The sequence below is a fragment of the Salmo salar genome, chromosome ssa06 (genome assembly GCF_905237065.1).
Source record: "Salmo salar chromosome ssa06, Ssal_v3.1, whole genome shotgun sequence".
NCBI lineage: Eukaryota > Metazoa > Chordata > Actinopteri > Salmoniformes > Salmonidae > Salmo > Salmo salar.
Genome location: NC_059447.1, coordinates 56,636,774 through 56,653,466, shown reverse-complemented (window position 1 = coordinate 56,653,466; position 16,693 = coordinate 56,636,774). Strand labels below are relative to the sequence as shown.

Here is a 16,693-nt window from a genome sequence, read left to right as displayed (position 1 = left end):
CAGTGCTAGGCCTGATCACCGACAACGATGAGACCTATTGGGAGGAGGTCAGAGAACTGGCAGTGTGGAGCCAGCACAACAACCTCTCCCTCAATGTGAGCAAGACAAAGGAGATGATTGTGGACTACAGGAAAAGGCGGGCCAAACAGGCCCCCATTAACATCGACAGGGCTGTAGTGGAGCGGGTCGAGAGTTTCAAGTTCCTTGGTGTCCACATCACCAACGAACTATCATGGTCCAAACACACCAAGACAGTCATGAAGAGGGTACGACAAAACCTTTTTCCCCTCAGGAGACTGAAAAGATTTGGCATGGGTCCCCAGATCCTCAAAAAGTTCTACAGCTGCACCATCAAGAGCATCCTGACTGGTTGCATCACCGCCTGGTATGGCAACTTCTCGGCATCTGACCATAAGGCGCGACAGAGAGTAGTGCGTACGGCCCAGTACATCACTGGGGCCAAGCTTCCTGCCATCCAGGACCTATATAATAGGCGGTGTCAGAGGAAAGCCCTAAAAATTATCAGAGACTCCAGTCACCCAAGTTTTCTCTGCAACCGCATGGCAAGCGGTACCAGAGCGCCAAGTCTAGGACCTAAAGGCTCCTTAACAGCTTCTACCCCCAAACCATAAGATTGCTGAGCAATTAATCAAATGGACTATTTGTATTGACCCCCCCCCCACTCGCTGTTTATTATCTATGCATAGTCACTTCACCCCTACCTACATGTACAAATTACCTCAACTAACCTGTACCCCCGCACACTGACTCGGTACTGGTACCCCCTGTATATAGCCTCGTTGTGTTTTTAATTTTTGATTTTTTTTTTTTTTTTTTTACTTTAGTTTATTTGGTAAATATTTTCTTAACTCTTCTTGAACTGTACTGTTAAGGGCTTGTAAGTAAGCATTTCACGGTAAGGTCTACACTTGTAGTATTCGGTGAATGTGACATATAAAGTTTGATTTGATGTTAGTCCCTGATCTGGCTATGACATATGGCTGTAGGCTACACTAGTTCATTTATCAGACAAGATTTGCTTTATATTATTGTATAGTATGAAGAATACAATTGAACATAGCTGAATAAAATATAAAGGATTATTTCTCCAAACGATTTGGATTAGTGTGCACATGCGGCTATTCTGTATTGATAGGTTAACAAAGAAACAGGTACACCTAAATGCTTAATTTAGAGTTATTTATGTAACTTTAGTTGTGAAACAAACATTGTGCTATGTATTTTGATGTGTAATACATTGTAAGGCTGCATGATGCGACTCTAATTATGATTTGAAGAAGTTGCATGAAAGGCATGAGCTCTGCTTTGTGGGATGTGATAGATCCAAAATGAATACAGCCGCTAGCATCAAAACAACTCTTTTAGCTAATGAGGCTGACGCAACAGATTAGAACATTTTAGCTGAAAATATTGATCAATTATTAGGCTATTTCTTCACATTATAAGCACAGTAATGCGCACATGACAGTAGGCAATAAGCGCAAATGTTCCATTAGCGGGAAAACACCATTCTCAAAAGTGACCACAAATGCGATTATGCATGTAATGCTATTATTATAAAGGTGCATTTTTATGGTGAAAATGATCTTCCCCAAACTTGAAACTCACACGCTGCTTATGTATGCCAGTTAGGCTCTACACCTGTTGTAAAGTTATTGAAGCTCAGTAATTAACTTTACTGTAAACATTAAGGGATAGCAAAGTTCACTGAAACTACAGTACACATTTGGTGAAAGGGGAAGTTTAGTATTCAATTCAATGCTATACGATAATATTGAGAAAATCAGATCCCCTATCAATGCATACATCTAGAGAGCAGGGCACTGAGGAAAGAGAACATCCAGCTGTGATGCACCTAGTAGGTCTCCTCTTTCTGTGGGACAAACAGTGAGACACTATCCTCTGTGCTCCAGACAGTCCTCCAGACAGTCACACAGGCCCTATTGTCTCATAGGTGCTGGGCACTGGTGGTCCAAACATTGCTGTTTGGACCAGGATCAGGGAGGGTCGAGCCGTCCCGTCTGCCTTTTCACATACATCACCTTATCGGATGGTGAGTGTTCCAAATGGCACCCTTTGCCCTTCATAGTGTACTACTTTGCCCAGGACCCATTTGAACACAGCCCTATGGGCCCTGGTCAAAAGTAATGCACTACATAGGGTATAGGGTGTCATTTAGGGGGCAGACATTGAGAATGGGATCAGAACAGAGTTATATGCTGGGGACCCGATGTGCACTGCAAATGCATGCCAAACCCTCCTTTGAAAATAATTGAATCACACTCCAGTTAAAGGCTAACTGGGGGAAACATGTTTGTTATTAAAATGCTTTATACTCAAAGCTCATCCTCTGCATTTCCATACTAATGGGCAGGTAAGGGCCCTCACGCGTTCGTATTACTGGGCACACTAGGCCCACTGCCAGTGGCTTCCCTTGCTTTTAACAGAGTGCTTTCAATTCAGATCAATTTAGCCCAATTAAACTGCTTTACGTCCCACCGAGAGTGTTTCAGAGCGGCATTACAAACCACCCTTTTCAATTAAGCATCATGAAAAGATACATGACAGATCCCCTTGTTTTCATGTCTGAATATCTGAATATATACCATGGATGTCCTGGGTGCCCTTTGATATCACTGTTAACTTACATTTTGTTATCAGTACATGTTATCATCTTTGGGTCACATCATGGGCCACTTGGTCGGTAACCATCATAAGTATGTTGTGAATTCATATAGCTACGGCTTTAACAAATTTATGCGGTGAATATATTGAAATATGTTGTTTGCTAGCATGTGCTCAAGGATCTCATCCTGCACAACAATGAAAACGTTATTTCAGGATTAGCGCTTAGCCTCCTAATTTACAATAGTCTTACTACATGTTGAATGTAACCGTAATTTAGTCTTTCTTGAATGTAACCCCCTGATGCTATGTACAAGAAGCTGTTGGTGCCTCTGCAAAGAAAGCGTCATATGTTTGTGACAGATGTTGCTCGGTCAACATAAGTTTTAGTCTTTGCTAACTGTTCTCCAGAGAGGACCAAGCAGAGCTGGATGGATGCTAAAATACAACAGGTAGTACTGTTCAAATTTGCTGAGTGTCAATGATAGATAGAGGTTGATCTGTTATGCAGAGTATGGCTCACCGGAAAAGCTTTGCTATTAGTAGGACCAGATAGAAATCACTACACACTAATATCGTCAAGATATGCAACAAACTATTTCAGATATTTAATACGTTTTACCTGACCAGGAAAAAGCCAGCAAGGTTTTAGAGCACGATCAATGTATCAACACAAGAAACCTTGAGCCTTTTCACAACCGCACTGCTCGGCATCGAAAGCAGAGCATTTATTCAGATAATTCCTTTTGTTGTCACAAAGATGGATAAATGGAGGGATTAAAAGAATGTTAAGTTGAAATGCAATGAGATATTATAGGTTTTGTATTCGGCTACTAAGAGAGGAATCCGCAGCAGTTTGGTTCATCGGCGCTGTAGTAACCCATGAAGCCGCTCAAATGTACTCATTTCCATCAGGGCTTTGCCAGAAATTGAATTCATGTTCTAGTATAATTTAAATAATTTGGTGGGTGCTTATATTTGTCCTATTCCTGGGTACATCTTACCAACCTTCAAAATAAATACTGTAGGTGAAAGACAAACAATGATTCGTGAACAGCAACCCGTTGGGTGTGTTTCCTGTTGAAGAGACAGCGGTGAATGGCAAAGCCATCACAAATCTTATGTAAATTCCATCCTCATGATTGCTACTCTTTAACCTTGGTCATAGTCACACTTGTAGGTAGAGCTGCCATTTGAGAACAGCATTGAGAGGATTCAGATGCAAAATACACATGGGACAACTGTCTGTCTATATGATCAAAACAACATATCCCTGTGGATCGAATCCTGTGTTCGTCAAACTGCCGTCTCTACTCAAAAGCTGGAGATAAAAAAAATGGAACTACTTTTGAAAGTAGACAGGGGTGCCAGGCTAGCTTTGATGTAAATACTGGTAAATTCACTTTGTGTTGCAACACATTTAAGGGTTGACTCATTGAGAAAATTAACAGAAATTCCCACTCTTCTCTATTTGCAATGAACTTGTAATGCCATCCTTGCACTTACTGTATCAACTTAAAACTTTACACTGGCATGCTGGCTTTGGCTTGTTTGGTATGCCACATTTTCTTCCATATAGAGTCTGGCTACACTTTTAAAACTGCTACACATTGAGGCCAAGGGGCTGATTTGATACAGTCTCTCTCTGGCTGTTTTATTGTACAGTAGTTCAAGTAGATCTTTTGTAATGATGGTCTTGCATATCGGAAATGTAATAATCTTTCCTCCTACAGACCTAAACCATCCTCTACTACTGCAACCTATTGTACAGGTAACTGTGGATAAAAAAGGTTTAACGATGCACGCTGAAAGTCAGGAAGCAAGTTCAGGGAGTGATAACATTTAATAAATAAATGAACAAAACATGAACAGCGCACCGACATGAAACAGGAACAAGGACGACTGGGGAAGAAACCAAAAGGTAGTGACATCAAGGAGGTGATGGAGTCCAGGTGAGTGTCATTATGCGCCTAACGCTGGAGACGGGTGTGCATCCTAACGAGCAGCCTGGTGACCTAGAGGCCGGAGAGGGAGCACACGTGACAAAAGGGTAATTTGTGAAAATAGTATAATTCCTCCTACAGATGTAGGATCTTAATTTGAAAAATAATCCTGCAGAAACTAATCCTGAAAATTATCCTGCAGCAACAGGAAATTTGAATTATTATGTGGGTTATATGCATAACAAGACTTCAAAAGCTTTTTTTAAACCTAAAATCAACTACATGTTTTAAATGTTCTGCCTTGCAGGAAAGTTCTTCTCAATAGGGTGATCAAATTAAGATCTGTATTAGCAGACAATTACATTATTTTTATGGATCTTCTTATGATCCCTCAAACATGATAACCAAGAAGAAATTGTATGATAAGTAGAGTGCGATGTAAAATAAAGGTTGCACAGGTACAGAGGATGATCAAGGCGTACTTTTTTCTTTCTCCGGTTCCTTGACACTGAAAACACTCAAAGAGACATGTTTTGTTCTAGTAGTTGTTCAAAGTAGACTATAACTGTGTATGTGTCATGTAATGGAACATCGCCACTGGTTCTCTTTATCTTGGCCCAGCAATGAGCAGAAACAGATTCAAAGAGGCTTGGATGTGTAGACATCTCAAAGGAGCTCAGGGCCCCATCGGAAACCTTGAAGACATAAATAGATTTTTTGTACATCTGAATTCACACTGAGCTTTTCATGTGTAGGCATCCCAGCTCACAAATCTGCTAATCAAAAGAAGCAAGAAGAGATAAATAGTTGGATGAAAAACAGCTTTGAATAACATGTGCTCAACAAAATTGCTATCTAAACAGACTGTACTGTATGTAACAAATTTACAATAAAGAATATAGAATTTATGTCTTAAAGTTGTATTGTCAATTTTGTTTTGTATTTAAACGCCACTTTAAACATGTACATGACACTGCAACAAAATTTCCGCATGGGGACAATAAAGTCAGTATAAAGTATAGGAAGACTCACTGAATTGTTACTTTGATTACGCATTCACTTTGTTCACATTTATTCTGTATTGAATAGTATGTACTGTGTAGTGTGTGTATGTGTCATGTGATATTATTGCAGTATAATATGTCAACAAGTTAATGGATTATCAAAAGTAATGTTATGAGTTGCTTGAAATAATGTAAGTTCTATTGTATTACCAATGTGACCATTTCTACCGGAACTGCTACTGGAAACCAATGACTTAATGAATCGGCCCCTCACAAAGGACTGTAAATGCATTGTATTTGGCATAGAGGCCTCAAATTTGGGCCATGTCTGGTCGTGGATTCAAACCAGTGACCTTTCGGTTACTGGCCCAAAACTCTTAACTGCTAAGCTACCTGGCTGTAAAATACAAATATCTGTGTGTCATCAAGTGTTTTGTTGAAAGCGTCAACTTTTTTCTTTTCTTGCCTTTGCAACAAAAGCCTTTAAGCTGCCCGAAAACTTTGACATAACATATGGTTTTGAGATGGATCACTTTTCAAAGTGTGTAGGTTAAACAAAGCTTTACGTATCTTTACAATATGAGTGAAGAATTTATTACATGCATCGCCAGTATAATTTTCCATAGGTTGCATTGGGTACCCAATTCCAGGAGCCTGTTTTAGACTTGTTTAAGCCCAGTGAATATTTTAAGATTTGATTTTAAAATATATATTTCTATATTAAAATCTGAATTCTATGAATATAGTGGGGTAATAGTCACCATTATCACGTACAGTATTTCTTGTTTTGGAGCATAATATTTCTATATGTAGCAAAACCTCTGCTGGCCCCTAATACTATCGGTCACTAACAGATTATGTTACCCATATTAGTTTCAACATCTAACAAGCCTTGCCCAGTGAAATATAAATGATATGTTCGAGAACACTGAGTCTGAAATGCCTAAAATGATTTGCAGCATATTCCCACATTCATCTCTGTGTGTCCGTCTCAGACACTCAGATCATTGGCTAAATCTTACTCAAATTCCCCACAAAATGAAACAGCGTAAATGTTTATGGAAATTGAGAATTGGAGTAGGACAGTGTTTTCCATCAATAGTCTTGAAATCAGTCCATTGCTTTCTGAAGTGGAACAGCTGATGGACTTTTTCTCCTGAAGGGGACCATGCAGAATAGAGAAGCTCCCATTTTCTATCTAAAATGCTTTTGTAGCTATTCTCCTGGTGCAACACATTGTTATTGTTATAATCAATTTGGAATTATCCCTAGATACAGAGGAACAGTGTGCTGCAATTTCACCTAGGCTATACCACAAAATCTTGAATTATAATTTTACAACCATTATGTTTGTCTGGGTTGTTTTTGTCTGTCATTTTGGTCTGTTTCTCATGTCTCAAATGCCTTAATCATGACAAATGACAAATTAGATTTGTATATGTTACGAGTTGACTACATGATGCAAAGTACAGGATGTTTCTTAAAACAGCTGTATTGCATTCAGAATAATACATAGAAAAATAAGCACTATTATAACCATGTTATATATACAGTGCCTTCAGAAAGTATTCAAACCCCTTGACTTTTTACAAATTTTGTTGTATTACAGCCTGAATTCAAAATGGATTAAATCGATTTTTTTCTCAACCATCTACACACAATAACCCATAATAACAAAGTGAAAATACATTTTTAGAAATGTTAGCAAATGTATTGAAAATTAAATACAGAAATATATTTAATTTACATAAGTATTCACACCTCTGAGTCAATAATTTGTAGAAGCACCTTCAGCGGCGATTACAGCGTTGAGTTGTATTGGGTATGTCTGTATCAGCTTTACACATCTGGACTTGGAGATTTTCTCCCATTCTTCCTTGCAGATTTTCTCAAGCTCTGTTAAACTAAATGGTGAGCGGCGGGGAACCGCAATTTTCAAGTCTTTCCACAAATGTTCAATGGGATTCAAGTCTGGGTTTTGGCTGGGCCACTCAAGGACTGTCACATTCTTGTACTGAAGCCATTCCAGATTTGCTTTGGCTGTATTCTTGGGGTCATTGTCCTGTTGGAACGTTAATCATCGCCCCCTGTCTAAGGTTGTTTGTACTCTGAAGCAGTTTTCATTAAGGATGTGCCTGTATTTGGCTCCATTCATTGTTCCCTTTATCGTTACCAGTCTCCCAGTCCCTGAAAAGCATTCACATAGCATGATGCTGCCACCACTATGCCTCACGGCGATGAAGCTGTGACTGGTTTTCTCCAGACATAGTGCTTTGCATTCAGGCCAAAGAGTAAAAAGTTTGTCTCATCAGACCACAGAATCTTTAGCCTTATGTTCTCAGTCTTTCACATCTTTTGTGTGCTGTCATGTGCCTTTTTCTCAGGAGTGACACCCATAAAGCCCCATTTTGTGAAGTGCTGTAGAGACTGTTGTCCGTCTGGCAGGTTCTCCCATCTCAGCCAAGGAACTCTGAAATCCTGTCAGAGTGGTCATTGGGTTCTTGGTCACCTCCCTGACCAAGGTCATTCGTTCCTGGTTGCTCAGTTTGGTTGGAGGTCGAGCTCTAGGCAGAGTCTGGTAGTATTTCCATATTTATTTCATTTCCCAGTGATGGAGACCATTGTGCTTTTGGAAACTTTCAACACTCTAGAAATTGTTTTATACCCTTCCCCAGATATACGCCTCATCACGATTCTATCTCAGAGATCTACGGACAGTTCCTTGGACCTCATGGTATAGTTTCTGCTCTGACATAAGTGACACCAAAGAGCCTTCTAGAGTTCCATTGTTAAAATAGTCATGGACGCGAGTGAAGGAGGATGAGTGGCACCTGGGAGGAACAGGCAACTCGGCCACGAATCCTACAACAGAGGGCTCATACCAGGACAGCCTACTCCAAGCCAGTGGAGGTTTCCCGATTCACCATGCCCCACAGCGCCACCTGGAGGAAGGTGCAGTGCCTCAATGTCTTGCACAGCGGCGTTCATGGCAAAATGGATGGGCTAAAGAGGAAATGGCTGTGCAGCTTGCCCTGTCGTGCCTTACAGGCCCTACTAGACCTCAGCTCTGAACAGCAGAGGGATTCCACTGCCCTAACTACCACCTTGAGGCAGAGTTTTGGCATTAGAGGAGATTCCAGCGAGAGTATGCGGAAGAAGCTATCAGGCTGATCAAGATGTACTGGCCCTACATGACTTCCTCCGGGCCTTGACTCCAGAGAGGCTCCAACAGCATGTGCATCTGGCTGCATGGAAAAAGGCCCCGGAAGATGCAGGAAGAGCAGAAAATGTCTTGGCCCTGAGAGTCGGGTTACCCCAAGGACACAGCAGGTAGAAACATAGGTGGAGACAAACAGTGACTCCAATAAGGTGGTCTGTCAAGACAAGGTGTAACACCGGCAGCAGACCCCAAGATGGTCCACTTTGAGAGGTCAACGCCAGCCTGAGGTTTTGTTTCCGCTGTGGGCAGAAAGGCCACATCGCTTGCCACTGTGAAGCCACACCTTAGCCGTTGCCTGCTCCTGAGTCGAAGGGAAACACCAGGGGGGTGATGACGTGAGGGGAACACCATCCCAGTCCCCTGAACCCTTGTTGAACCGGCAGTTGAGTTGGTCATTTGGGCCAGACATAGGACCTCTACCTTCCATGCAGCATCAGCGGTGAGGCCTGCCAGGCATTGATTGACACTGGTTCCACAATATCCCTTGTTCGGGCCTGGTGTTCTTCCAGACACAGTGGGCCCTTCCTCTCTGGGTTGGACCCCTATCTTGGTACGTCTTTGCAATGTGGCAGGGGAGCTCGTGGACATGAATGGCCGGAGGTCTTTAGTGGTAATTTCTTATCCTTGTCTCATTGGAGCATGAGTCCTGGTTGGCCTATATCCAAGATGACTGCATCCTAGAGTTGATTTACTCAATCAAGCAGGGGCATACCTAGATGTTGGAACACAAAACTCCAGATGAAAGACGGGATGGAACTTTGGATCAATTGAAGAAGACAACGGCAGCCGCAGGTGACCCGGCAGGAATTGGTGACAGACAGCCCCACAAAGATCCTTCCCCAACAGGTGACCAGTGGCACGGTGGACGTACCTTCGGTAGCTACCCGGCAAGCTGTGCAGGAACTAAAGCAGAGGTGTTCAGAAGGGCTGGAGCCTGGGTAGCAGGATAAGTTGGAAGCACTGCTTGCAGAGTTTGTGGATGACTTTGCAGCACGAGACGAAGACTGCTGGAGAACCAGTCTGGTACAGCATTCTATCAATACTGGCGACACAGCACCTATTCGTTTGCGGCCCCATCGCTTGCCACTGGCACAGAAGATCCGGGAGATGGCGCCGACAGGGTTCATCAAACCATTCAACAGCCTTTGGGCGGTCCCCAGTCAAGAAAAAGGACGGCTCATGGCACTTCTGTGCAGACTAAAGACAGCTGAACTATGTGACCAGAAGGATTTCTATCCCCTCCCGTGCATAGATGATGCACTGGACTACATCACAGCGTCATGGTAGTTCAGTTCCCTTGATCCAGTGGTGTAAAGTACTTAAGTAAAAATACTCTAAAGTACTACATAAGTCGTTTTTTGGGATATCTGTACTTTACTATTTATATTTTAAGAACTTTTACTTCACTGCATTCCTAAAGAAAATGATGTACTTTTTACTCCATACATTTTCCCTGACACCAAAAAGTACTTGCTACATTTTGAATGTTTAGCAGGACAAAAAATGGTCCAATTCGCACACTTATCAAGAGAACATCCCTGGTCACCCCTACTGCCGCTGATCTGGCAGACTCACTAAACACAAATGCTTTGTTTTTAAATTATGTCTGAGTGTTGGCGTGTGACCCTGGCTATTGCATTTTTACTTTTGATACGTAAGTATATTTTAGCAATTACATTAACTTTTAATACACTGCTCAAAAAAATAAAGGGAACACTTAAACAACACAATGTAACTCCAAGTCAATCACACTTCTGTGAAATCAAACTGTCCACTTAGGAAGCAACACTGATTGACAATAAATTTCACATGCTGTTGTGCAAATGGAATAGACAACAGGTGGAAATTATAGGCAATTAGCAAGACACCCCCAATAAAGGAGTGGTTCTACAGGTGGTGACCACAGACCACTTCTCAGTTCCTATGCTTCCTGGCTGATGTTTTGGTCACTTTTGAATGCTGGCGGTGCTTTCACTCTAGTGGTAGCATGAGACGGAGTCTACAACCCACACAAGTGGCTCAGGTAGTGCAGCTCATCCAGGATGGAACATCAATGCGAGCTGTGGCAAGAAGGTTTGCTGTGTATGTCAGCGAAGTGTCCAGAGCATGGAGGCGCTACCAGGAGACAGGCCAGTACATCAGGAGACGTGGAGGAGGCCGTAGGAGGGCAACATCCCAGCAGCAGGACCGCTGCCTCCGCCTTTGTGCATGGAGGAGCAGGAAGAGCACTGCCAGAGCCCTGCAAAATGACCTCCAGCAGGCCACAAATGTGCATGTGTCTGCTCAAACGGTCAGAAACAGACTCCATGAGGGTGGTATGAGGGCCCGACGTCCACAGGTGGGGGTTGTGCTTACAGCCCAACACCGTGCAGGACGTTTGGTATTTGCCAGAGAACACCAAGATTGGCAAATTCACCACTGGCGCCCTGTGCTCTTCACAGATGAAAGCAGGTTCACACTGAGCACATGTGACAGACGTGACAGAGTCTGGAGACGCCGTGGAGAACGTTCTGCTGCCTGCAACATCCTCCAGCATGACCGGTTTGGCGGTGGGTCAGTCATGGTGTGGGGTGGCATTTCTTTGGGGGGGCCGCACAGCCCTCCATGTGCTCGCCAGAGCATATGCTGGTGCGGTTGGCCCTGGGTTCCTCCTAATGCAAGACAATGCTAGACCTCATGTGGCTGGAGTGTGTCAGCAGTTCCTGCAAGAGGAAGGCATTGATGCTATGGACTGGCCCGCCCGTTCCCCAGACCTGAATCCAATTGAGCACATCTGGGACATCATGTCTCGCTCCATCCACCAACGCCACGTTGCACCACAGACTGTCCAGGAGTTGGCGGATGCTTTAGTCCAGGTCTGGGAGGAGATCCCTCAGGAGACCATCCGCCACCTCATCAGGAGCATGCCCAGGCATTGTAGGGAGGTCATACAGGCACGTGGAGGCCACACACACTACTGAGCCTCATTTTGACTTGTTTTAAGGACATTACATCAAAGCTGGATCAGCCTGTAGTGTGGTTTTCCACTTTAATTTTGAGTGTGACTCCAAATCCAGACCTCCATGGGTTGATAAATTGGATTTCCATTGATTATTTTGTGTGATTTTGTTGTCAGAACATTAAACTATGTAAAGAGAAAAGTATTTAATAAGATTATTTCATTCATTCAGATCTAGGATGTGTTATTTTAGTGTTCTCTTTATTTTTTTGAGCAGTGTATTTATGTATATATAAAACCAAATACTTTTAGACTTTTACTCAAGTAGTATTTTACTGGGTGACTTTTACTATTAAGGTATCTTTACTTTTACTCAAGTATGAGATTTGAGTACTTTTTCCCACCACTGCCTTGATCTCCGCAGCGGTTATTGGCAAGTGGAGCTTGCCCCTGAATCCAGGCCGAAAACCGTCTTCTCGATTGGAGAAGGACTGTGGCAGTTCACCGTGATGCCCTTCGGGCTCTGCAACGCTCTGCCAACCTTTGAGCGTCTTATAGAGCTAGTGCTGGCAACAAAGTCCCTGGATGTCCTTGTGCATGCAGCAGATTTCCAAGGATCTCTGCAAAAGCTGTGGGAAGTTCTACTTGCCATCCAGCAGGCTGGACTCAAGCTCCAACCAAAGAAGTGTCACCTACTGCAGCAGGAGGTCAAGTTCGTAGGCCATGTTGTCGGGGACGAAGGAGTTGCAACTGATCCAGGCAAGGTGGTGGAGGTTCAGCACTGGCCAAACCCCAAGAACCTCTTTAAGTTGAGAAGTTTTGTTGGCCTAGATTATTACTATCAGAGGTTCATCGGGGACTTTTCAACAGTAGCCAGCCCTCTACACCACCTTTCAAACAAGGACTAGTAGTTCAACTGGGATGAGGACTGCACGGCCACATTCTCTGAACTGTGGGATGCCCTTATCAAGGCTCCAGTCCTGGAATATCTCAACACTCAGCACCCATTCATCGTGGACACAGATGCCAGCAATGTGTGCATTGGGGCTGTTCTTTCACAGGAGTGGCCGGATGAGGAACGGGTAGTGGCCTTCTAAAGTCAGAGCCTCAACCGTGCTGAGTGCAACTAATGTGTCACCCGGCGAGAGTTGTTGGCTATGGTCGATGCACTCCATCATTTCCGACCCGAGCTCTACTGGACCCAGTTTCTCCTTCGTACAGACCATGCCTCACTCACCTGGATCCTCAACTTCCAAGAACCACAGTGCCAGGTGGATCTCTGGATAGAAGAGCTACAGGAGTATGACTGCCAGATGCAACACCGGGCTGGTCATCTCCACACAAACGCTGATGCATTGTCAGTCATGTGAAGAGGAAGACTGGAAGCACTGCCCACGCTTGGAACAAAATGAGGGTCTCCTGCCCACAGTGGTGGCAATTCAGGCGGCATACAGGAGCTCAGCACCCTTAGAGACCTGGAATGACCAAGACCTGAAGTGGGAGCAGGAAGATGACTCAGTGCTGACAAGTGGGAAGGGTTGGTTGGAGACCAACCAATGGCCTGCATGGAACAGTGTCTCACCCCTGTGCCCCGAAGCCAAGGCCTACTACTCCCAGTGGGACGACCTTGCCATTCACAATGGTGTGCTGTTTCGAATATGGAGTAAACTAGCAGGCAACTCAGTGGTGTGGCAGCGGCTCGTGCCTCGTTCCATGTGTGCCCATGCCCTCAGAGCTATCCATGGGTCGGTTTGGGAAGTCTACTTTGGGTACACAAAATACCCTCCAATGCCTCTGAGGGAAACTCTACTAGGCTGGCTGTCGTCAAGACACGGAACAGTATGTGTAGACCTGCGACACCTTTACTGCCCACAAAGGACCAACTGGATGCTCCCATGCCCCGGTGCAGCAATACCAGGTGGGGGCCCCCATGGAGCGGGTTGGGGTGGACATCCTGGGTCCTTTCCCCATGACGGAGGGCAACCATTATGTACTTGTGGCCATGGACTACTTTACCAAGCGGCCAGAGACCTATGAGGTCCCCGGCCAGGGCACCACAACTACTGCCAACAAGCTGGTGGGTATGTTCTGCCAATTTGAAGCACCGGAAGAACTCCACAGCAATCAGGGGAGAAATGTTGAAGCTAAGGTGTTCAACAAAGTCTGTGAGACGCTGGGGGTACGCAAGACAAGGACCTCCTCCATCTCCCCAAAGCAATGGGCTTGTTGAATGGTTTAATCAGAATTAAGTGAACGGTTTATGCAGACAGTGCAGGAGTCCACTGGCAGACTTGTCCTTTGGAAGACCTCCGGAGCCCGAGATTCCAAGAGCCACAGGCTTGGAGTACCTCCTCCACCTTCAGCAGCGTCTGGACACTCTTTACAGCATCGCTTGTTGGAAGCAGGAATCAAGCAAAAGAGCCCAAAACTCATGAGCCAGTGGGAAGGCCCATGCACAGTTCTGGAACGATTTTCTGACATTGGTTACTTGGTTACTCCTCCTCCCAGCCCTGGACCATTGGACAATGCAACGGTTTCCTCACCCGAGTGGCAAGGTCAGAATGGGACCCCCCGAGGCCACCATCACGGAAGGCTTCTGTCTCGAGGTCAGGATGGCAGCCCCCAAGACAACCAGGATGTCGCCATTACCAGCTAAATATTGTAATCAGATTACAGATACTTTTGAAAAACTAGATGATTACTTCTTGGATTACTTTTACATTTAGAAAGGACCTTCAATTCAGCGTTGAAAAAAGGCGTAAGTATAAGTTTGAGACCACTATGATGACACACCAAACACGTTTGATGGATCCTTTTTGTCTTCTTCTAATTCCTATTAAGGAGAAAGTAACTGAAAGTAATACAATTACATTACTGAGTTTGGGTAATCCAAAAGTTAAATTAACCTACTGATTAATATTTTTGACAGGTAACTAGTAACGGATTACATATAGAAAGTAACCTACCCAACCCTGGCCATTGTTATGTGAATGCAAGCTGAAAAGTACTCAGGGCCTTGCCTTGGACCCAAGTTAGAGCAGGTCCGCCAGAGCCATGGCCCAGTGAGACAAGTGTGCCGGCCCATGTAGATGGAAACAGAAAAGTCTGATCCTTTTGGGTAAAACACAGGGGTAAATCCTCAATGGAAACGTTCCATGAGTGTATCATAATTCAGAGGCATCCATCCTCTACCCTGTTACAGCCATAGAGATAGATAGAAGACTTTAGTGCCCAAAAGTCTGTTTTAGCATGGGCAGCACCATTGAGGACTTCCACCATTTTTAAGTAGCCAACAGGGTGGGACTTACTATGGGTTAAGGAAGGATTATATGATTCCTTCCAGGTCATCAGGAGGGATGGACCAATGCATTATAGGCCTACTCATGAAAAAACATTCCTATTTAATTTATTTAACTAGGCAAGTCTTATTTACAATGACGGCCTACACCAGCCAAACCTGGACGACACTGGTCCAATTGTGCGCCGCCCTATGGGACTCCCAATCACGGCCGGTTGTGATGCAGCCTGGATTTGAACCACTGTGTCTGTAGTGACACCTCAAGCACTGATATGCAGTGCCTTAGACTGCTGCGCCACTCAGGAGCCCCATAACTGAAGCACAGGAGGCCGGTGCTACCTTGGGGAGGACAGGCTCATAGTAATGGCTGGAACGGAATCAATGGAATGTTATCGAACACACCAAACACATGGTTTCCATGTGTTTGATACTGTTCCATTGACTCCATTCCAGCCATTATTATGAGCCATCCTCCCCTCAGAGCTTTCTGTGAACTGCAGGTGGCAGTAAATCACCAACCTTAGCTTTATACCTGTTCAAACAACACACACAGGGTGTTAGTTTCATTAGTAGAACTCATTGAGAAACTCAGATTAGCTAATTGCCAACAAGCTGGTAAAACCAAAAACTAAAAGTACAGCTATCATGCTTGTAAACTAATTATAGTGTTCAAAAACCATATTAATAAAAGTTAAACGTTGGAGGGGCGTTAAAGTGGGTTTTTCTCAGTCGTATCGTATGTGGTAAACACAACATTTCCACTTGGTTATGAACGCAACATTTGAACGTTTCAACATGTAATACCACAGCGTTCTCCTCTTTATGGTTTGAATCACTGAGGTATTTTTGAATTCGCGGTGGCGCGCTATTAAATTCCTCACTTGTGCAAAATGGCTCCCGGAAGATGAAATCCCTATAACCCGGAAATCAACCGTGATCAGTAGTTTATTTGGAAACGCGTAGCTAGCAGAACAGCTAGCTATTTCTCCAGCCGTTGTTTTAACCAAGTCGTTTTAAACTTATGTCATAATTTATAGCCGTGTGTAGCGTATTGTGAAACTACGGGAGATGGGAGTCCCCGCATTTTTTCGTTGGTTGAGTCGGAAATATTCTACGATTGTTGTCCATTGTACTGAGGAGAGGGTACGTCTTTGTTTGTAGCCAGCTAGCCGATTGGTAGCGCTAGCTAGTGTTGCGCATTTTAAAGGCCGTGTAATAATTATATGCTATTTATTCCTGTAAGGTGTTTGTTAGCACAGGTACGAACGTTACTGCACTTTAGATATAAAATTACCTAACTAGCTATTATTTCTCTTAACGATATGAGTAGTGTAACATTAACATAGCATTTTTAGATTGAATGAACAATGTATGGGATGCACGCAACTGACGTTAGCAAGACAACGCACCAACTATGCTACTTGCAATTTAGATGGGTACACATGCACGTCATTATCACAGGGCCAGTCTAGCCTTGGGCTAAGATGGCCAACTCCATCGTAAATTGTGGAGTTTATCGGTGACTGGAGCTCCGACGTAACATTAAAGGAAGTTTATCAGAAAACTGACTTCAGCACCCCAAAAAAATAACACAACGTTACACAGAACAATGTCGTGTGATTCTTTGGGCACTAAAATACGTTT

The 16,693-nt window shown here is 43.8% G+C and overlaps 1 protein-coding gene across 1 annotated transcript in view; it reads left to right on the top strand.

Moving 5' to 3' along the window:
• The first annotated feature begins 15,891 nt into the window (after nucleotides 1–15,891).
• LOC100380636 (5'-3' exoribonuclease 2) overlaps nucleotides 15,892–16,693 on the top strand; it is a 29,280-nt gene continuing 28,478 nt past the window's right edge. Inside the window, exon 1 of the mRNA XM_014204881.2 lies at nucleotides 15,892–16,192. Coding sequence (XP_014060356.1) covers nucleotides 16,118–16,192 — 75 coding nt within the window. The 5' untranslated portion in view covers nucleotides 15,892–16,117. The remainder of the gene's footprint in view (nucleotides 16,193–16,693) is intronic.